We start from the raw sequence: 23004 nt of genomic DNA on the forward strand, positions 1-23004 counted from the left end.
TTTTGACACCGTATATGGGGAATTTTCAATTCAATATCATCAGGAATGCTATATTTCATCCTAAGTTTGTCTAAATCTTCTTGAGTGGTTTCGCAGTCCATGAAATCGATAGAGTAGGACTCAATTTATCCTATGGCTAATTTTGGCTCTCTTTGTTGACTGAGATTCCTCTGAAGAACTTTCATCGCTATCCTCAACCTTACCAATAACTGACACCACACTAGCACCCGGGTTCCTATCAGTATCTGTTTCTTTCTCATCAACTCTTCCAAGGGGTCCACCTTTTTCAGATGAAAACGAGATCTCTACAGACATTCTCCTAGGAAGCTCCTTAATTCTAGATGACACAATGTCTTCTATGGGTCTTTGAGGGTTAGGGTTTGACCTATCGGGATAATTAGGTGAGACACCCAATTCGTCCCCACTACCAGGGTTTATTGATGTATGTTTTACCTTAGGCATTGTGGCAAATAGAACCAAAATCCAAACAAAAAGAAATAAAATAGTGGTATAAGGAGCAACCGAGTAAGATTAGAGTTGTGATTTAATGCCTGCAAATGTTGTAACTGGGAAGGCGAATACTACAATTTTGGCAATAAAAGGGAAAGCTCTTACTTGAATCTCAATAGAAGAAAGGGAAATGAAAAAGAGGGAAGAGAAGAAGGAGGAGGAAATTTTGAATTTATAAAAAGAAAATGGTATTTCAGATGGGTCACGAAGATTCAAAAAGACACGCCGATTTAAAGAGATGTACTGGGAAATCCAAAAGCCGCCACTTCAAAATTCAAATGTTTGGACCAGGCTGAGCCACGTCACACATATAATTAATGCGACAAGATAGAAAAATCAAGTCATTGCCTCTTGGCCAAATTTATAGTTTCTAGTCTTGTTCCGCTTTACTCCAAATACTAGAAATTGAGGGACTAGTGTTTAGGGCGTAAAAAGACAAGTTACATAAGCTCGAGGAGGAAGTTATTTGGTCGCATGTTCTAGCTCGATCAGCATTCAGTGAGGAGATCAGATTGAGGTCCCATTAGTTTTGTCTCATTCCTCAAATCGTTGGGTTTTTACTTAAAAGTACGTTACAATAGTAGTGCAGTAATTACACAAACAGATGTATTAACTTTTGCATTCAAACGACGCATTCAATTGGATAATAGTCGTACATTGAAGATCAATTGATACTTGAATTGTCTATAAGAAAAGAGAAAGATCCTAAAATGGGGGTCTTTTTGGTGGTTAAAAATACTGAAATTACAAGTGTGTGAGATATCATTCTTTTTTTAGATAAGAGTCCAATAACTAACTTGGGCATCAGAGGGTTAACGCCGGAAAAATCTAGCACCTCTGACTGTTTTCTGTGGTTGCAGATCATTGGAAGCGTCAGTACAATTCAAATTCTGTTACAGTGACAAGAGACAACATTCAATCACGAAAAATTAGAGCTCACAAGACAATCTGGTCACCATCATCAGCTCGACCAGATTTCGGCATCAACATATTATTATCTTCATTAACTAATGGATTGGTTGTTCTCATTATAGGATGAATTTAGATTTAATAATGAGCTAAACTTTATGCCGAATTTTTTACAATATTATGAATAATAATTATTAAATAATTAAATCTTAATGGTACAGTACAATGTTATAAAAAGATAAGTTATCAGTCATCTCAACTCAGTACGTAACTATTTGAGGAGTTGATGGATAAGGACCTCTCATGCACGATTTTATCATATCCGAGTTTTGAAGAATCTTTTGACATATATCTACTATTATTTATATATGTTCAGGATTTACTTAATTATTGTATTCTCATTTATCAACTACTAATCATATAAAGTAATAAAATATCAGAGTAGGAGAGAATTCTAATCCGAGTTGATAAGCTAATTCTTGTAAATGTGTTTATTAGCCATGTAGTGCGTAAACCAGAAGTAGTTATAGATGCTAGAATAAACTTCGTAAGAAAATATCTCGAGAAATCTATGAAGACCGAATTCGATTACAATGGAAGAATATGAGTGGGGGAAAGGAATTGATTTGATGTTATGCTAAATAATTAAAAAAAAATCAGTACACAATGTCATTTGGTAATATAGAACCTGGCCAATTAAAAAAATCAGTACACTGTAACCTGGCCAATAATAGAACACGTAATGTCACTCATTTCCTTAATGAATCAACAAATTAGTAACAGTGACAAAAGTTGTGCAATAGTAAAATAATCAAGTTAAAAACAAATTATAAAAATGGCAATTAGTAACAACGAACACTAAGTCAAATTTCTTTTCCTTTCATTCAATCAAATCAAATTTGAATAATTGATATCATTTGGATTCGGTAAATTTCATGTGAAACAAAATTAACTTTTGAAATAGGCTCATCAACTTGTCTTTAAGATGTAAGCATAATAAAAACTACTATTTGAATGAAAATGATCATCTTTTTAAAGAAGAAAAAAAGGGAAAACAAACTAATTAAAACGCTAAACACAACATACATTTTCCAGAATCTTTAAAAAACTAATCTATATTCTTTTGGAATATATTATTATTCAGTTAAATTAAAATTAGTGCACTAGAGTGATTTTATATAAACCAATAACCATATGGGAGGACAAAGTGTGTGTATGTATATATATAGCCCATAAATTTCATACAAAATTATACCCCCATATCACATCATAATGCCAATGAATTGGACTGTTGAAAAAAAAAAAAGAAGAATTTTTTTAGTAATCTTGCTAACAAAATGAATTTTTACATTGCATTCAATAACTTGAAATGAGTATCAGTATAAAACAAATTTGCCAATAGTATGAAGTTTAGTATCCTTGAAAGATAGGCGGAGGCGGTGATGGATACAAGTGACCAATGTTTGGTGGGAGCATGAATTCCGTAGGTGGAGGAATAGTAGAAGGTGGAGGGGATAAAGTTGGCGTTGGTGGAGGAGATTGGATAGGTAGTGGTGGGGAGTTGACAGGTGGTGGAGTAGAAATTGATTGAGGTGGAGATTGTACCATTGGTGGAGGAGATTGAACAAATGGCGGAGGAGAGTTGTTTGGAGGTGGTGGAGAAGATGCCTGTGGAGGTGGGGACTGAACAGCTGGAGGGGAAGAGTAAACTGGTGGTGGTGGAGTTGCTGAACCTACTAGTGGTGGGGACTGGATTGGTGGGGGTGCTAATGGTTGAGATGAAGGAGGCGGTGGTGGAGATGATGCTGGCGAAGGTGAAGGTGTAGGTGGAGACTGGACAGGTAGTGGAGGTGGAGCTGGTGAAGGTGAGGGTGGAGATTGCGTTGGTGGAGGCGGTGAAAATTGAACTGGGGGAGATATTGAAGTAGGTGGTTTTGATGGCTCAGGTGCTAGTGTTGGTGTAGGGGCTAACTGTTTGGGTGGCTCCGGAGTTGGAGCTGATGGTTTTGATGGCTCAGGTGCTAGTGCCGGTGTAGGGGCTAACGGTTTAGGTGGCTCCGGAGTTGGAGCTAACGGTTTTGATGGCTCAGGAGTTGGAGCTAATGGTTTGGACGGACCAGGAGTTGGAGCTGATGGTTTGAATGGTTGAGGTGCTGGAGTGGATGGTTTTGATGGCTCTGGTGGAAGCAATGGTGTTGGTATAGGAGGTGATGGTTTGGAAGGCTCAGGAGTTGGTGATGACGGTTTCGATGGTTCAGGTGTTGGAGCCGATGGTTTTGTTAGCTCAGGTGTTGGGGATGGGGTCATTAGTCCAGGAGCTGGAGTTAATGGTTTTGATGGCACTGGTGATGGCGATGGCGTTGAAGGTGTTGGAGTCAGAGGTGATGGTTTCGAAGGCTCAGGTGTTGGTACAGGTGTCGGTGTTGATGGCTTTGATGGCTCAGGCGCCGGTGATGATGGTTTGGTTGGCGCAGGCGCTGGTGATGATGGTTTTGATGCTGTAGGAGACAAAGGAGAAATTAGTGGTGGAGATCTAAAAGGAGGAGGAGATAACGATGGTTGATGTGGAGGTGGTGGCAATGGGGGTTGAACGGGTCGGAGCGGAGAAGTTGTTGGAGGAGAAGTTGGGGGTGGAGACTGTATCAATTGTGGAGGAGATTTCATTGGCGATGGAGGTGGTGGTGATTGAACTGGGGGAGGTGGTAATGGTGATGGTGGCAGAGACGAAGCTGGTGGAGGCGACTGCATTGGTGGCGGAGGTGACTGCATTGGTGGAGGTGATTGCACTGGTGGCGGAGGGGAAACCGGGGGTGGATATTGTACTGGCGGTTGCACTGGCGGTGATGGTGTCGGAGGAGAAGGTGGGGGAGGTGACTGTATTGGTGGCGATGGTGATTGCACAGGTGGTAATGGTGTTGGTGGTGGAGGAGAAACTGGAGGTGGGTATTGCACTGGCGGTTGCACTCGTGGTGGTGACGGAGGAGAAGGTGGGGGAGCTGACTGTACTGGTAGCGATGGTGATTGCACAGGTGGTAACGGGGTTGGTGGTGGAGGAGAAACTGGGGGTGGATACTGCACTCCTATTGGGGGAGATTGCACTGGTGGTGATGGTGATGGTTTTGACGGCTGAGGTGTTGGAGCCCATGGTGCTCGTACTGGAGGTGGAGTTGTGCCCTTTGGACGTAAGACTTTAGCTTCTCGTGGTGTTGGAGGAGCTGGTGTAGGGGTCTTCAGTTCGGGTGCTGGCGGAATTGTCGTTGGCTTTGGAGGAGCAGTGTAAGGTATAGATGGTGGAGTGCCTCCTGCCGAACACATGTCCCTACTACAATCCACTGGATTGCTCACCACCGGCTCGCATGTGTTAGCCCACTTCTGACTTGGCCTCTCTGCCAAACAATTGCTGGTATCATCAAATTCACTGTTCACCTTCGAACCTGGAATGCATTCGTTTCCCAATCCTTGGAAGTAATTATAAGAGAATGTGAAATTGGATAAGCTTGGCAACTTGCAAATTTGCTCCGACACAAATCCCGTGAGCTGATTATGTGAAAGAATCAGTGTTTGTATACTCTCCAAGCTTGAAAAGCTTTGCGGCACATTTCCATGGAACAAGTTAGAGCTGACATCGAAGACTCTCAAGTTTTTAAGCGACCCAATTTCGGATGGGAAACACCCCGATAGTTTATTGTCCGAGAGTATAATCTCGTTCAAGTTTTGCATGTTGCCAATAGATCTTGGGATGCAACCGTTGAAATTATTGTGAGCAAATGTCACAACAGATACGGTCGATCTTCCTAATTTTTCAGGAATGCTGTACGAGAACCTATTGTTGTTCAAGAAAAGTGCATCGAGTTTCATATCAAAAAGATCACATGGCAACTCTCCCTCAAAATTGTTGTATCTGAGATCAAGGAATTTAAGACTTGGCCAGGATAAAACAACTCTCGGGAAAGAACCAACAAGCCTGTTGTTGCTGACATCAAACTCAAACATAAGTTTCCAGTCAGAGAAGTCGGGAATAATCCCACAGAACCTATTAGAGTTGACGTGAAACAATGCAAGATCAGTCAGTAGCCCCAACTCAGCCGGAAAACTCCCAGCAATGTCGTTACCATTCAGATCAATGCCAGCCACAACGGTGATATTGGGATCATCCAATGCCGGTGCACAGAAAACACCGTTATAAGAACACACGTCTGTGTTGTCCACCCAATTCGCTGTTGTGTTAAAAGGGTCCGAATAAATGGACTTCTTGAATGCCTGAAGAGCGACATATGCTTTCTTCAGCCTTTCATTGGCAAAAGTTTTGTTCTTCAGACCATACTCGTCGTCAAAATTATCAGGAAGCTTGCCATCCTTGGGTAATGTTAGAAGCTGGCGGCGGGTAATGAAAGCCGCTTCAGCATCGGACAAAGCCAAACAAATGGATGAGAGTGAGGAGCAGGTGACTAGGAAGAAGAGAACAAAGCAGCCAAAAACTTTCATTTCCCCGAACTTTCGCTATTGCTTTTGCTACACCTTGGTTTCAGGCCCAAGGCTGCTTGTTGCATGCTCTCAATGGCTTTGCATATTTATATGCAGCGTGGGCCTCAAGTTTGATAGGCATTGACAGGTTGGGAAAAGTTGGCCTCTCATTGTTTTTCGCCATAATTATCTTAATACCGCATAATATTTGTCTGATTATTGCAAGCCTATATTTAGATTATATTATTTATAGCTAATTATGGGAGACAGATAATTTGAATGAAGCTTATTTTTTTAATTAAAATTTTCTTGTAAAAATGTAACAAAAAGATGTTGAAATAAATTAAGAAAACCATTAATACATAACACCAACAATAAGACAAATAATTTTAAATACATTGTCAAACAATTATGTAGAAATTGGGACACTCTCTCCCCGGTTATGGGGTACTTCATATCTAGATTGTAAATTGAATAATTTTACTGAAATACACTGTCAAACTTAAACCTTAAACTGAATTTTCTACGTATATAATTACTGTTAATTCTTATTGATGTTGTTACGCGTTTATGATTTTATTTGTGCATTTGTTTCGAATTTAGAATGCATTTGAAGTTTTATTATGATGAAGAAGAAAAGTTTGACAGCTTTTCATATAGCCTCTCTGTAATTTTACTCAAATACACTGTCATTCTTTTTACAATTCATTTTGTTCGGTTCGGTTGCATGTGACCTGATTGGTTCAATTTTTGCTTATATAATTTTTATTAATATTACTCAGCGGCTATCCATAACAATATGATTTAATTTCTGCAGATTGAGCCATTTCTGGCTTCCCAAGTAGACCTCATATAGCATATATAATATCCCCTCAAACTCAATTTTTGTTACAGAGGACAACACAAATTTGAAAAAAAAAAAAGCCTCAAAATAAACCATCACAAATAGACTCTGTTGGTACCAGCTTAGACTTTTTTTTTTTAATTATAAAAGGGCATGAAAATTATTTCTCCTTTATAAAAAAAAAAAGAAGAAATTTATAGACTTTTGATTCAATCCAAGTATCCAATCATACAAATAACACATAACAATGCCACCATAAAGAAGAAACAAAACAGCAAAACATATGATAACTCAATTGTAACACTAACAATGCCAAAAAAACTATGCTGTGTATTCTTCAAAAACATCGCCAACTGAATGTATGTACTTCCAAATATATTTATTCACACAAAATTATAGTGTCACAGTCTCACGTAAGCTTTTTTTTTTTTTTTTAAACCAAAGATACAATATTTTAACGAAGAGTAACTGAGATTATAATTTCGAAAGAGCATATAGCTATATATATATATATGATTCTAATATAATTAAGCTTGAGATTTATTTTATGTAATGACATTTATCCATGATGATTAAAAATTAAGCCCATGGTTACAATCTTCATTCCACGAAGAAAAAGTCTTACAATCAAGCAAATAATTAATACAGCTTGCAGTTGTTGCAGTTAATTCAAAGAGCTGCCCAAAATATCACCCGCAATGTAAGCAAAATAATGTTTTAGGAGGTAATCTAAATTTAGAGTAGCATAAGAATTATTGTATGGTGAATAAAAAGCACCCAACAAATTTTCAGGCGCAAAAGAATGAGATGCTAAATTTTACCAAATATGTGTGGCAGTGTATCAACAAACCTGAAGACATATATAATACCCCTGCTGCCATAGGCATCCACAGCCCAGAAAAAGCAGCCTGGGCCTCAGAATAGAAAGTGTTAACCAAAATGGCTAACGCTTCTTCGACCTTGCCGGTCTTTGGCTGCCTTGTTTTGATTTTCCTTGTCGTTTCTTCATTCTCTTCCCTTTGTTTTGCTTTAACCAAAACTGAAGAGGCTTTCATTGCTCGGCGTCAGGCATTATCATTGCCGAAAGATGGCAAGCTTCCCAACGATTTTGAAGACCAGTATGATCTCAAGGGCAAAACTTTTGAGAGCCATAGGATGAAGATGGCATATGTTGGTCTTCAGGCATTCAAGAAGGCTATCTATTCGGACCCTTACAACCATACGGAAAATTGGGTTGGCACCGATGTGTGTCAATACAACGGCGTTCTATGTGATGTATTCATTGACAACCAGGAAAGGTTTGTGGCTATGATTGATCTGAACAAAGCCGAAATTGCTGCACATTTGCCGCCAGAGATGGGGTGGTTGCTTGATCTCATATATTTTCATGCCAACACAAATAGGCTCTGCGGGATCATCCCGGAAACCTTCGCTAATATGCACCGCCTGGAGGAATTTGATGTCAGCAACAACAGGCTTGTCGGCCCCTTCCCGACTGTCGCTCTTACCTGGAAAAGGAATTTATATCTTGATCTCAGGTTCAATAATTTCGAGGGAGAGTTGCCACCAGAACTTTTCCAAACAGGACTGGATATTATTTTCTTGAACCACAATTGGTTCAGGGGAAGCATCCCGGAAACAATAGGGGAATCACTTGCAAGATATATTGTATTGTCTAGCAATAATTTCACTGGTTGCCTTCCACGATCAATTGGCTACATGAAGGAGTTGCAGGAGATTATCCTCATGGAAAATCAACTTAGTGGTTGTCTACCTTCAGAAATCGGGTCCGGGGAGTATAAAAACTTGACAGTTTTTGATATCCGCTCCAACAAATTCCACGGAAGTGTGCCGCAGAGCTTTGCAAACCTGAATAATATAATGAGATTGGATATTTCTGACAACATGCTAACAGGATTTGTGTCAGCTGACATTTGCAAGTTGCCACATCTATTGAATTTCACATTCTCTAATAATTTTTTCCAGGGAATGGCTATGGAATGTATTTCAGGTTCAAGAGATGACGTTTACTTCGAAGAAAAAGGCAACTGTCTAGCTGAGATGGAATATCAAAAGTTGCCTACTGAATGTTATCCAGTCGTTAGCAAACCTGTGGATTGCAGCAAAGATGAGTGCTCATGGGGAGGCTCTCCACCTTCTACACCTTCTGCCCCAACTCCTAAGCCATCAACGTCGACTCCAGCACAAGAACCAAAGACACCTGCACCAGCTCCTCCAACACCCTCGTTGCCATCGCCACCAGTAGCTTCTCCTACACCACCAACATGGGAATGGAATAGAGTACCCCGCCACAAGGTCCCTCCGATAATAGTTGAGCCGCCAAAGCCATCGTCACCTACACCAACCACAATGCCACCAAAACAGGAGCCCCCTCCACTTGTCCAATCTCCACCTCCATCTTCACCTCCTCCAGTTTCATATCCGCCACCTGTTAGATCTGCACCCCCACCTTCCCCTATGCCATCACCTTCATCTCCTCCCCCAGCTCAGTCTACACCTCAACCTTCACCCCCACCAGTTTCGTATCCACCACCTGTCAGATCTCCACCCCCACCTTCCCCTATGCCATCACCGTCACCTCCCCCGCCAGTTTACACTCCACCTCCGCCTTCACCTCCACCAGTTTCATATCCGCCACCTGTTAGATCTTCACCACCCCCTACCCCATCACTTTCACCTCCCCCACCAGTCCAGTCTCCACCTCCACCTTCACCTCCACAAGTTTTATACCCACCACCTGTCAGATCTCCACCCCCATCTTCCCCTACACCATCACCTTCACCTTCACCTTCACCTTCACCTTCACCTCCACCTCCCCCACCCATCCAGTCTCCACCTCCAACTTCACCTCCACCACCTGTCGGGTCTCCACCCCCACCGATTCAATCTCCACCACCACCTTCTCCTCCACCACCGGTTCAATCTCCGCCGCCACCTTCACCTCCACCACCGGTTCAATCTCCACCCCCACCTTCACCTGCCCCACCGGTCAAGTCTCCGCCGCCACCTTCACCTCCACCACCGGTTCAATCTCCGCCCCCACCTTCACCTCCCCCACCGGTCAAGTCTCCGCCCCCACCTTCACCTCCACCACCTGTTCAATCTCCACCCCCACCTTCACCACCACTAGCTTCACCTCCCCCACCAATCAAGTCTCCACCCCCACCTTCACCTCCACCAACTTCACCTCCTCCACTAGTCAAGTCTCCACCACCACCAGTCAACTCTCCACCGCCACCTGTTCAATCACCACCACCAACACCAATTGTATCTCCCCCTCCTTCTAATGTTCCTCCACCAGCAGAAGTCATCCTTCCGCCAAACATTGGCCACTTGTACCCGTCGCCGCCTCCCCCTATCTTTCAAGGATACTAAATGACATATTAATGACAAATTTACTCTATCTTGATACACATTTCGAGTTACTATATCAATATAAACATTCTTTTTGTTAGATGGACTTCAGGAAAAAAATATTTTTTAATAGCCTTATTCAACAATGAGAGGATTTTTTGTATGAATTAAAAGGCTCTTTATTATATATGACTTTTTTTTTTCCCTTGTTTGCTTGTGTAGTACATAATCACACTCATAAGCAAATCTGAATGAATCTAACACATCAATTTTTATAATCACACTCCTAATAGAGTTGAAAATTTCTAGTACCTACGACTACTATTCATTCCCCATGTTAATGATTAATTCCGTTAACAATTATGGTTACTAATCTTGTACAAGAGTAATTATCACGGATTGTAGCTACAAACACTGCAAAGAAGATGACAGCGAGACATAATGGATGATCATACACTGTTTTAATTGTGCAGAATCTGCAGATGGCAGTTTCTTTTATTTGCTATGCTTAAATTGTGGAGATGGCAATTTCTTTCATTTGCAACTTAACAGGAGTTATTGTACTTAAAAGACATGAGAACAAATACTTGTTGAGAGAGCTTTGTTGCTCTAGTGGTTCTACCCCGCTCGAATCTGGATTAGTCGGAACCTAATGCGGTTTGAAGATACCAAATAATTTAATACACCGGAAAAAAAAGAAGCCATGAGAACAAAACTTGGTAGTTTTATTTATTTTATTTTATTTCCTCTTTTCAGTCCAATTATGTACAGTTATTGGGTTCGAATATCCCAATTAAGAAGCGACCCTAAAAAAGCGTTCCCAAACGAAAAATTCCAAATCCAAATCTTAATCCCAATCCTGCAAGTCTTGAATCATATGCACCACTCTATCCATTGGAGGCCTTTCTTGTGGATTCCTAGACAAGCAAAGCCTTGCAATTCCAATTAATTCAACCATGTTTTCTTTCACTTCTCCCAGTCTCTTATCATATATTCCTTTAAGGCCCTCTTGTTTTCTCTTCTCTATTATGTACTCTCCCAAGTCTGTCATTGTAGGCCTTTGCCCTGTAATAAGTTCTAATAGCAGTACTCCAAAGCTATACACATCAGACTTTTGTGTAAACAATAGTCTACTACTCTTTTTATTGAATGTCGTCAGTTCAGGTGCCACCCGCCCAATGTTCCTTCTGATTATGGTTGCCGGAGAAACTATGTAAGGTGTTTCGTAGCTGGCAAGACATGCAGAGCAGTCTAGTCGAATCAATATATTTGAAGACTTGATCACACCACAAACTAGTGCTTCACCACTTTTGGTTACTTGGGTATGAAGAAAGGCCACTGCCTTGGCAGCTGAAAGTGCTATGTGCTTTCTTTCTCTCCAACTCAATGGAGAAAATTGCATTCCTTCGCTCCCTACATTGGGAAAAACTGATGCAAGTTAACATTTTTTTCCCCTTGAAATTGCCGCGCAAGACTAAAGGAAAAAAATCAAGAGAATTAATTACAAAACATGAAATCATATATATCTTACCATGTAAGAGATCTTCAAGACTACCTAAGCACAAATAATCATACAAAATAAAAGCTTCTCCACCGTACCAGAAGCTGAAATGCATTGGGAGAAGCCATCTGCCATGAATTCCTCCAAAGAACTTAATCCAGGACTCAAGGTTTTCATCACCAACAAGACCAGGTCGAATCATTCGCATCGCGATGATGGAACCGCAATCTAGAACTATCTTAAACAAAGTCCCCAAAGTACCTTCTCCAAGCCTGAGTTTTGGAAGCTGAGTCAGTGCTGCTGGATCATATTTTTTGGCAACAGTTTTATCTCCAAAGATTACTATTGTGGGCAGTGTCACCTGAACCTCAAGCATAGACACTGGAGTCACATTGGTGAGTGTGACTTTTCCAAAGCTGGATTTGTCCTTTTTTCTTTCTCTGATCCCTTGTAAACAAGAAGATATAAGGCAAAAACAGAACAACAGAACTGGAAGAACAAAAAATGCAGGAGGAATTAACATTTTATTTTTCCAACTGAAATTCTCTCTATAGGCGAAGCTTCAGAGGCTTTGTTCACTTTTTGGAAGGAGATGAAAGATTTTGTCTTGTCTTCTTCTCATCTTAACCATTCCTTGTTTTCTTCACTGCAAACCTTGGATTAATCATCTGTGCAGAAGCCAGGTAATTTCTTATTTGTGTTAAAATCTTTTTTAACTTCTTATAGCTAGATTTTGTAAGGACACAGGACAAGTTCTGAAAATTCATCTAATCAAAAGTATGGTTAATTACAAGTGTTCTTCTTATTTAATGAAAAATAATAAAAAAATTCTTGCATGTTGATATTATCGAATTCAACTGAATTATAAAATAATGCCTTTTGACTTTTCATAATTAGAAGCTTTTTAATCAAAACATATGTTTATATAAAGCATTTTTAAACGAAAGTACTTATAAAAGTTTCCAGGCAATCAAAGAGTATATTTGATGTACTGTGTAACCCATCAACAAAAGAACATCTACCATTTCAACAAGCTGCAATTTTTTCAGTTGAAATTTTGTAGATTGTGGTACTTGTTACAACTTTTTTTCAGGGATCTTTTGTGAAATTTGTGAATCTATTTGGGTCATATCCATAAAGTTTCGATACTTAGCCGTTGCAGCTGAAATTATAAAGAGTACTGAAATTTGAATGGAATAATCTAACATAGAGATTTTATAATGTTGAGTAAAACATTAGCAATACTTTTCGATTAACACTATAATATCATATGATTTTCCGCTATTTTTGTTGACGTGGCAAAGCCCAAAGATTGCAACAAATTACCCTTATTGAAACCCGTTTAAAAATTTTATATCGTCAAATTCTTGTTCAATTATATTATTTGAGGGATAAATGTATTATTTAAATTATTTAAAATGATGTATTAAGTAAATATTTTGAGGGATAAAAGTCACTATAAAAACATTGAATTAGGGAAAAAAAAGAAATTTAGCCTAAATCAAAAAATATTGTTGGTATCATGGTGGTGTTACCGTTAAGCTATAAATCATTTATCAATTTTAAATCACTAATATAATCACAACAGTAACACTAACAAGTGTCTCCATAATCAAGATGATTAATCATCAATCGAGGTTATGGTTATTATATTTGTCTAAAATAATTTCATTTTAACGAAGAAAAAAAACAAAGGGGACAAAACAGTAAAAAACCATCACCAAAACGCTGTCGTTTATAGAATCAATTGAAACCGAAACGACGGAGATTGATTGCCTTCAAAAACACGTTGAATCATCTGGTTTTTGAGTCCATTCTCGACTTTTAGTCAGTTGTTGCAACCAAAGAGCTCTCTTCATCAATCACTAATCATTCACATTTATCACTTCCAGATCTCACTCATTTTGCCCAGTTTTCTTAACCAATTTTTCAAGGCCACGAAATGGAAGATGAGAAGAGCAAGAACGATAACCCACCGCCAGAACAAGCAAAGGAGTCTGGAAATCAAGAAACGAAAGCAGACACAGTGGAGGCGACGACCGGAGGATGGGGAGGATGGGGATTTTCTCCATTTTCAGTTCTTTCAGATCTTCAAAAGGCTGCTCAAGAGATCTCTCGCAGTGTAAGCTTTATTCATTCAGTTCTCTCTCTATTTGTGTAAATATGTACTTTTTCTTTGGAACCACTTCGTTTTCTTGAGTATGTGAAATGGGTTTTTGTTCTTAAGGCTAGATATGATTGCTTTAATAAGCTTTCCGATATTGGAGCCAAGGGTTGCTCTTTTATTTTTAGTTGAGAGTTGGGTTATGTGTGGATTAACAAACGAAAAGTTGAGATTTTAGTTTTCAGGAATGAGAATTTGGCATTTTAGTGGAAATGTGGAATTGTTGGCTCATAAGTGTATGGGACATGTAGGCTGTATGATACAACTCTGCAACTCAGAGTTTATATCCTAGATTTACACTTTTCGAGTAAGTGCTGACTCCCGCAAAAAGAAGCAAAAAGAATTGAAATTAATTGGAGAAACAGAGATTGCAGGAGAAGACGGAGAGAGAAGAAGAAATATTTTCCATTTCCTTACTTTCTATGACGTGTTCCCCTCTACATATATCTTTTACCCCTTAACATTACACGTGTAACTAACCAACAAATGAATGATTCAAAGAAAAAACAGTCACAACAAAATAACAAAATCACAGCTGCCATCTTTTCCACTCTCTTTGTGCCTTCTCGAATATTCCTTAGGTAATGTAATCTTTGAGGTATGTTGGTGCCCTGCGCATACGAGCTAGACCTTTTGTGTGCTCCTCAACCAGCTGGGCTTCTTTCTCTGTTTCCCATGCTGACTTGTCATTAATCTCGGGCAAGGTTGTATCACTGTACATGTAAAATTGAAATCTCAATTTAGGGCCCCAGTTTGCGCAAACTGTGACAGATATGATTATTAAGGTCAATTTGTGGATTACTGCACAAAATTTATGATTGGCAGGGTTCGAAGCCTATCTTTTCATGGTCATTTATTTGTCATTAGTTTAATTTCAGTCACGTAAGGTAAATTAAATTATGCTGTAAGAAACGTTGATTAATGTATGTACTTATATTGAGTGAAAAGCCTTTCTTACTGAATGCTGATTATGGTTTACCATCCTTCATGATAGTTTCTGGTCCTTGAGCTTTCTTTGCTTCTCAACTATCTTACTGTAATTAATCACCTATAGGACTTAAAGAAGAAGAGTTCTTAATTATCTTGTATAAAAAATCAAATTAAACATCTTTCTAGATGCGTGAGAAATATACAAAATCGAGCTATCCCTGGTGTAAGAACTAAGTTGAAACAATATACGAGTTCTTAAACAATAACATGGCTGGGATTCTGAAACTTGTAATCAGGATGCACTTGTAACATTTTTGAGGTTGATTACTAATGGCCGCTGTCTGTATCTTAGATTTTAACACCTATAGTTTACTGTTCAATGTCCTTGTTAGTTTGCATGTTATTGAGCCATGTGTTGTAGATGCAGGCTTCTGTGGCTGCTGAGAAGGCGGCAAAGAGCATTGCGGACATACAAATTTCTGAAGTATCAGAATCTTTGAAGGAAGAGGAAGAAACAGAGGAACCTGCAGCTGAAAAAGAAAGCGATGATGAGGATGAAAAGCGACGAAAATCTGCTTTGGATAAATTGGAGAAAGCAAGTGAGGAGTCCTTCCTTGGTCAGGCAAGTTTAAGTTGAACTTTCGTATTTTAATATTAAAAACTGTACTTTTGTCTCGCTTGGATATGCTAACCTTTGTTTTCCGTCATTTCTGTCACTGGCTTTTTATGTTTTTGATCTTAAGTTATCATACTTTATTTAACATAGGTTTTTATTCTGTTAATTATCTTCTATGTGTAGTCTAATTTAGTCGCTTTTCTGCTGGATGTGAACTTTCTTCTCACATGTATTTGTCTTCCACTGCTGATACATTAGTTTCTTGCACTGGTTTGAACTGTTCTTTCTTCTCAACTATTGCAGCGTTTGAAGGTTATTGATAATTCTGTGGAGAATCTTGCTTCGGGAGCTTGGCAGGCTTTAGGAAGTGCATGGAAGGGCAGTGCCAATTTTGTTCAGAAGTATGTTCAGTTGCAGTTGAATGCATTATTCGGTGCACATTCTATTACTAACTCAGATGGAGAATTAAAATAGTTATTTGTGCAAGCGAACAAAATTTTTCTGGTCATGTTGTCTATTTCATAAAATAAAATGAGCAAATTGCATTTTGAGTGACACGCTGATTTGACCTTGCTGTTGTTTTTGCCTGTTTGGGCTATTTGTGCCATTTGTGTGTTTGAGTTTGCATTAAATTATGACTCATATTGTTTTATCTATGGTAATGCAATTTCCTTTATTGACTGTTTGTATCTTGTATTTTGCAAGTCCACTGCATGTGAGAAATTAAATCAAGATTTGCAGGTTGGTTTTGACTCATTTGCTAATGAATTGAATTTCTTTTTTCTCCTGTAGGCTTGAGAATTCTATTCAACAAGGTGGTTTACCGGTGGCAGCTGATTCTGTTGCACCATCTTTTATTGAGGTTTGCTTAATCCTTTACTTCTTGTATATTAATGCTGCCCCATGCTAATTTCTCACCTCTATGTTACAGACTGGAAAAGCTTTTACTGCTAAGGGAATGCAAGTTCTTGAATTCGTTGGCAAAGAGACTATGGATCTACTGATCAGTGAGACTGGCATTGAAGTTGAAAAGAATCCTAAAGATGGTGAACAAGAAGGTTATGAGGATCAGTTACATGAGGAAGTGACATTTGATCGATGCTTCTACATATATGGGGGTCCAGAACAACTGGAGGTCACTTTCTTATCTTTGAAGTTGAAAGTTGATGGTTGAAGTACAAAACTTTCAATATTATTGAACTGTGTAATATTTTCAGGAACTGGAGGCTTTGTCCAACCATTATGCACTGTTATTTAATAGAAGAAAAGCAAAATTGTCATCAGAGCAGAAGTCTGTATATGATGGAAAGCTTAAACAGGTCCAGCAAATTTTTAGCTTGAGTACTGATGTGGAAGGGAGTGGGAGAGAGTCAGACAAAGGAAAGAAAGTAGAGACCGGAACTGAGGGAAGTGGCGATGAGATGAAGAATTTACATGATACAAGTGTCAGTAAGGCTGCTGATATGGCTGCAGGGTAATATGCTTATTTCAAATTAGTTGTTTGGAAGCTTCATGTAATCCAGTGTTATTGACTTTTGTGCTCCCTTGCATGGATGTGTTGATTCTATGGCTTTATGCGATCTTTCTTTTGGAATCAGATCTAGCTCCCATTGTCAAATTTTGAGGTTTATGCAATTCACTGTCATTCCATAACCTGACAGTCAATCTTTCATTTTATTGAAATGGTTATAATTATACACACAAAAGCAGATTTTTATCCTGGCAAGTGTTTAAATAGTTTAGTTGGATGGTAGGCTTCTGCATTCTTTCATTCAATCACACTGAGTATAGCAACTGGGTTGACGCTATTGAGAGTTCACGATTTTTGGACATTGGGAGACAAACTGTACTCAGCAGTAGGAATATGACTGTTTTTCTTTACTTCAGACCCCTTTTCAATGTGTTGTAATTAATTCTTTCCTTATTTTTTGCAGGTTCACAAATGCCTTAGCTGGTCAAACTGTTAATGATATAATTCAACGGACTGCTGGCAGACTAGAGTCTCTTCACTCGGAGGGGGTTCACGTATAAAAATAATTTAAATTTAGTGCAATTATTTTCACAATTATTTTTTATGCAAACAATTATTGAATGCAATTTGTCTATGTATGTTTGTGCAGAGAATCTCGGAAATGTGCTGTTTTGCTATTTCTCAGTTGCTTATGCTTGGTAAATCCATTATATCCAGTACTAACAAGGTTCAGGATGAAGATGCTGATACTGACATTTTGAATATTGACTGGCCTGTGGATTCTGTTGAAAAGGCCAAGATAATCAGAACAAAGGCACAATTGATGACAGGATTTGTGGAAGCAGTTTCCAGCAGTTTTATCACAGGTTGGTCTTTTGGTTCTCAAATATCTGTGCGTACGATCATATTGACATCATGCTGATTACGTTCCTTGTAATTAATTAGAGCGAAACAGTTTTTGCAACGCCAATATCTTGTCATTGTTGAAATGACAAAGATTCTTTTATTATTGTCTGTCATGATAAGATGTGAATTGAAAAGCCTCTCAAATTTTTCCTAGAGGTTCATAAATATCCAGTCCTTAATTACTTGGTTCTGTCATTCTGATAGCCAAAATAGTAAGCTGTCTTCTTTTCTGCTGCTGTTAGTTTCTTTTCTTTTCTTTCTTTTTTTAAAGAAAAAAAAAAACTTCGGTAGCCACCTTGCATGGTCATGCTCAAATTTGTTTTGAGACTCACTGTAAAGGCATATTCCTTTTGCTGCTTTCTTGGTACAAAAGATTTTAGCATTTAATTTCCTGATGTCTAAAAGATGCTTCTATCAAATGGTAGATATTTTATTGATGACTAAAGAATGCCTTTCTCAAATCTTTTGGATATGCTATATGTTGGTGTAGTTTGCATTTGCTATCATATAGTAATGCATGGCTTAGAGCTACAAGAATATGCTTTCTGTTAGCTTTGTTTTGTTGTATTCATTTGTGGGTCATAGTATTCCCAGTGAAATTTGAAAGCTTGTGTTAATCAGTTAATCACCATTCATGGTTATCTTTGTTCTTAATGTTTTGTTTGCTGACCACTGCATGTAGTATTGACATTTTTTTATCCTAATGTTTTGTTTAGGCGTAGCTGATGTAGCTGAAGCTTACCAAGCAGCTATGAAGGCTGTCACTGCCACTTCCCTTGATGCTTCACCACAAACATTGGTTCAAGAAAAAGTCAAGGCCTTCTCTGAACATCTCCGATCTGATCAGACGACTGCTGTGGGAAATATCCAGGATGGGCTGCAGTACTTGACTTACTTGGTCCTTTCAACTTCCATGCCTTCTGCTTGATAACTGGAGTCACTCTACTCATTGTTATATAATACCGTCTCACATTTCGATGTCATTTGTATATAGTAGAATTTAGTGGTGGATCTGTCCCTTGTTAAAAGATTTATGGTATGCAAATGAAATTGAAGTTAGCAGAAAGATTTTTCTTCATTAGGTCCCTGAATTTCTTTTATAGGGAATGCTAGTCCCACTGGTTGAACATTAATGCTTCATTGACATTCAATAAAGAAAATTAACAGTCCAATACGTACTTTTGACAAAAAATTTAGAGGATGGATGGGCATTGCGCTCTCTATTTTCACTGTGCTTCACTTGGATGGTAAGATGAAGTGTACTTATGGGGTTCAAGTATAATTTTTTTTTTACTGGTAGTTCGAGGTTGAATTTTATAAAAAATAGAGATTAAAATATTAATTTAGACTTTGTTCACTACTCCCCTCTACGCTTAAAGTAATAAATTAATAATAATAATAAATAAATAAATAAAAAGAACGAAATGTCATCTAATTGAAGACATGTAATTCTGTTTTCAAGGTGCTCTTGTGCAGGTGGAATGGCCTGTCTTTTTTTGTCCCTCTTCTTCCTAAAACTTGGAGAAGTTTCTTACCTTTCTCTGGCAGATTTGTCAATAATCAGTAAGAGATGAGCATGACTGATGGAAAATATCATAACTACCACCTCTAACCAGCAATAAAAAATTTACACACGTTACAGAAGTTTCCAAACCAACCCCAGTACCCCACCAACCAACAATTTTTTTTTTTTCCTTTGTTCATACTGAAAAATGTCCATGTTCATTGTACATACTTTAACACTACACTAAGATTATTAAACTACCTCTGTTTTGTTTCTTGAAGAAAGGAAAGTTCTCCCACACACACACAATCACAAACAGAAATATAATCTGCTGGTTTCAATCATGGGAGATGTTGATCCAGCCTTCATTCAACCCCCTGAATTCAGACCAAAGGTTCAAAACAACATGGAAATAGATGATGAAATCCCAGTTATTGATCTCTCTACCGACCCCAAACAACTTGTCTTGGAAGTTGGCCATGCATGTCAGAAGTGGGGATTTTTTCAAGTCATCAATCATGGGGCGCCATCAGAATTAAAGGCCAGGATTGAAAAGGCAGCAAAAGAATTCTTTGATCAACCAATAGAGGAGAAGCAGAAAGTGAAAAGAGATGAAGTTCATCCTATGGGATATCATGACCAGGAGCATACCAAGAATGTTAGGGACTGGAAGGAAGTGTTTGATTTTTGGTTGCAAGATCCAACTTTTCTCCCAGCTTCTCCTGAGCCTGATGATAAGGAGCTGAGGAGGCTCACTAACCAATGGCCTGAGTACCCTCTTGGATTTAGGTAATTGAAATTGAGTTTGTTTGACCTTATCTGTAAGTTTAAAAAAATTTGTGGCTACAGATTAAGAGTCCCACTTAGCCTGTGGCTTCACTTTTAGACTAATATAAATAATAGAGTAATTTGGTTGTTGCATGAAGGGAGTGCCATGCTAATTTTGTAATTTTGGGCTAAGCAGTAGCTTTCATCCTTCAGTACTTATTTGCATCTTTTGCCATGCCGAACTGCTAGCCTTAAGCAAGATGTTAATTTGTCTGATTGTTTGTACCATCTAATTAATCGTGTTCACCAGGGAGTTATGTGAGGATTATGCTAGGGAGGTGGAAAAGCTAGCTTACAAGTTACTGGAACTTATCTCCCTCAGCTTAGGCTTATCTGCTGATCGGTTGCAAGGCTATTTTAAAGAACAAACAACCTTTCTGCGATTCAACTACTATCCTCCTTGCCCTTATCCTGAGCTAGCTCTGGGCGTTGGTCCACACAAAGATGGAGGTGCCTTAACGGTACTTGCTCAAGATGACGTTGGTGGACTTCAAATAAGGAGGAAATCAGATGGAAAGTGGATTCCTGTTAAACCAATCCAAGATGCCTATATTATTAACATTGGTGATGCCACTCAGGTACTTGACTTATCTAATTCAAGTGGTTTGTTTATCATTAGTGGGAAAGCGAATTAGCAGCACGTATAATAGTTAGGATGCGACCATGTAATGTAAAATGAAAGGTAATGGTTTTAGTGATTGACACCTAAACATTCAGGCTACTTTTGTGAATTGGTTATTTGGTATGTTTTTTCAGGTTTGGAGCAATGATAAATATGAGAGTCCAGAGCACAGAGTGGTGGTCAACACTAAGAAGGAGAGGTTTTCGATTCCATTCTTCGTCTTCCCCGCCCACCACGCCATGTTGAAGCCATTCGATGAGATTGTAAACGAGCAAAATCCTGCCAGGTATAGGGAATTCAACTGGGGAAAGTTTGTTGTTGCTAGAAATCGAAGTGATTACAAGAAACAAAATGTCGAAAACATACAGATTAGGCATTTCAGGGTGGTGGACTGATCATGGCAGAGCAAATTTGTTGATTATTTTAGCAATTATAACTTTTTTAGGAGTTTGTTATATCATGCATGCCTGCTGATTAAAGAATAAGGCTTATGTTACAACTTGTTGCTCACAAGCTTAGCTTTCGAACTTGGTGGTTACTTAATGTTGTATTGGAACAGAATCATTGTATGTGAATGTCCGCATTTGTTTCTGAATCTGCATGACTTGTTGAGAGCTTTTATTTTCAAAACAAGAGAGGTTTTTTTTTTTTTTTTTTTTTAATTTAAACCACCAGTAAAGTGGGGGGTTAGGCATGGACCTTCTATAAAACAGTAAAAGTTAAGGTACATATGGAGGGGAACGTGGACCAAAACCTCCAAGCTAAACAAATAAATACATCTAAAATAAGAGTAAAATATAATAAGACACAGCCTAATTAAAAAGGCGATAAACAAGAGCTAATGTAATCGCCCTTTGCGATGCTTGCGGCGAGTGACGAGCAAAGTCTTTATTTTGTTGTGAGCCAAACACTAAAATTGGGCTCGAGATCAGGCTCCTCCAGTGTAGATGAAAAGTGTTAATTAGCCATCGGGATATAGCCCATGGCTTGCTGATTATCTCGGTCCCTATCAATACTATGGTCCTCATCAGAGACATGAACGTCGGTACTGTAGGAATTGATCCCAAAAGTTATTTGCGAGATATTTGCCATGGTGGATTTTAGAAAGTTTGTGCCAGCAAAAACTCTATGAGCGCCTGAATCCTCAAACTCAACTCAGGCAGGTGATCCGGAATAGTAACATTAGCAGTGAGGGCGCTCATATCATCGGATCGGGTCACCGCAGGAGATCCCCTAGTAATTGAAATCCCTCCATTAGCTGTTTTCGGGGTATTGCTCTCTGTTGCTCCTTGTTCGACTTTTGGGGACGAAGTCCCGGGTTGGTCATATAGCATGTCTCAGCATTGTGACCAAGGTGCTTGCATCAATCACAACAAGGTGGAACTTTTTCAAAGTTAACATTCTGCCAAAATCCGAAATCACCTACACCGATCCGGATCCGCGTAGGTAAAGGTTGGGTTACATTTCTAAATAAGAGAGGTTAGAATCATGCCATCTGCCAAGTTTCAATAGTCTGGTGCGTTTACTTATCAGATTGGGAAATTGAAATTCAGAATCAAAATTATTAATAATGTTTTCTTCACAAAAATGGAGCAGGAATCGGAATCAAAATCGTGGGGCCTCCCACTATTTTGGGAATGGAGAATGGGAGATTGATTCCCATGGGGGAGGTGGGAATCAATCTCTCATTCCCCAAAGTTTCCATTTTACCTTTATTGACATTCAAATTTTTCTAAAATACCCCTCCTTTAAATAAAAAATATAAATATCAAAAATAAAAAAGCCAAATACATAATTAATTAATTAGTATATTATAGTTAATTAGTATATTGATATATTATTAACAAGAATTATCAATAATTGTAATTTTTGAATAAAGAATCACAATAATTAATATATTGTTATTATAATTAATTAATTACTATACTATTATAATAATTATTAAATATAATTATTATAATTAATTTATATATTATCATTAATTAATTGCAATAATTATTACTATTAATTAATATAAAAACTATAATTATTATTAAAAATAATTAATATAATTATTATAATTGATTCATATATTATTATTATTATTAATTAATATATATAATTATTACTATTAATTAATATATTAATACATTATTAACAATAATATATTAATAATTATAGTTTTTGAATAAATAATCACAATAATTAATATATCATTATAATTAAATAAGTAATATTAATATTATTAATTAATATATTTTATAATAATTATTATAATTAATTAATAATTTTTATAATTAATTAATATATCAATATATTATTGACAATAATTAATAATAATAATAATTTTTGAATAAATATCACTATAATTAAAAGATAAA

The 23004-nt window shown here is 38.0% G+C and overlaps 5 protein-coding genes across 6 annotated transcripts; 3 read left to right on the forward strand and 2 right to left on the reverse strand.

Moving 5' to 3' along the window:
• Positions 1-2829: 2829 nt before the first annotated feature.
• On the reverse strand, positions 2830-5922 carry LOC102609113 (pollen-specific leucine-rich repeat extensin-like protein 3). Its single transcript, XM_015530712.3, has one exon. It carries the CDS (start codon positions 5902-5904, stop codon positions 2830-2832), a length of 3075 nt encoding a protein of 1024 aa, XP_015386198.2. The 5' UTR covers positions 5905-5922.
• A 1628-nt stretch (positions 5923-7550) lies between these two features.
• Positions 7551-10277, forward strand: LOC102608820 (pollen-specific leucine-rich repeat extensin-like protein 4). The gene has a single exon (XM_006480005.4). It carries the CDS (start codon positions 7667-7669, stop codon positions 10121-10123), a length of 2457 nt encoding a protein of 818 aa, XP_006480068.2. The 5' UTR covers positions 7551-7666; the 3' UTR covers positions 10124-10277.
• A 672-nt stretch (positions 10278-10949) lies between these two features.
• On the reverse strand, positions 10950-12126 carry LOC102608534 (probable inactive receptor kinase At1g48480). The gene is made up of 2 exons (XM_006480004.2): positions 11634-12126; positions 10950-11515 (listed from the first exon to the last, which is right to left on the reverse strand). Exons 1-2 carry the CDS (start codon positions 12124-12126, stop codon positions 10950-10952), a joined length of 1059 nt encoding a protein of 352 aa, XP_006480067.2.
• A 1265-nt stretch (positions 12127-13391) lies between these two features.
• On the forward strand, positions 13392-18768 carry LOC102628144 (uncharacterized). Of its 2 annotated transcripts, none has more exons than XM_006479339.4 (9): positions 13392-13725; positions 15119-15319; positions 15617-15714; positions 16106-16175; positions 16245-16448; positions 16531-16787; positions 17248-17338; positions 17434-17650; positions 18407-18768. In XM_006479339.4, the coding sequence occupies exons 1-9, from the start codon at positions 13546-13548 to the stop codon at positions 18616-18618; spliced, it is 1530 nt and encodes a 509-aa protein (XP_006479402.2). In that variant the 5' UTR covers positions 13392-13545; the 3' UTR covers positions 18619-18768. The 2 variants fall into 2 exon arrangements, with proteins under 2 accessions (XP_006479402.2, XP_006479403.2); XM_006479340.4 differs by having other exon boundaries at positions 13393-13725; positions 15125-15319.
• A 392-nt stretch (positions 18769-19160) lies between these two features.
• LOC102627848 (protein DMR6-LIKE OXYGENASE 2) lies at positions 19161-21239 on the forward strand. Its single transcript, XM_006479338.4, has 3 exons — positions 19161-19983; positions 20273-20600; positions 20779-21239. Exons 1-3 carry the CDS (start codon positions 19538-19540, stop codon positions 21037-21039), a joined length of 1035 nt encoding a protein of 344 aa, XP_006479401.2. The 5' UTR covers positions 19161-19537; the 3' UTR covers positions 21040-21239.
• Positions 21240-23004: the final 1765 nt, after the last annotated feature.

Source organism: Citrus sinensis, chromosome 8, assembly GCF_022201045.2.
Source record: "Citrus sinensis cultivar Valencia sweet orange chromosome 8, DVS_A1.0, whole genome shotgun sequence".
NCBI lineage: Eukaryota > Viridiplantae > Streptophyta > Magnoliopsida > Sapindales > Rutaceae > Citrus > Citrus sinensis.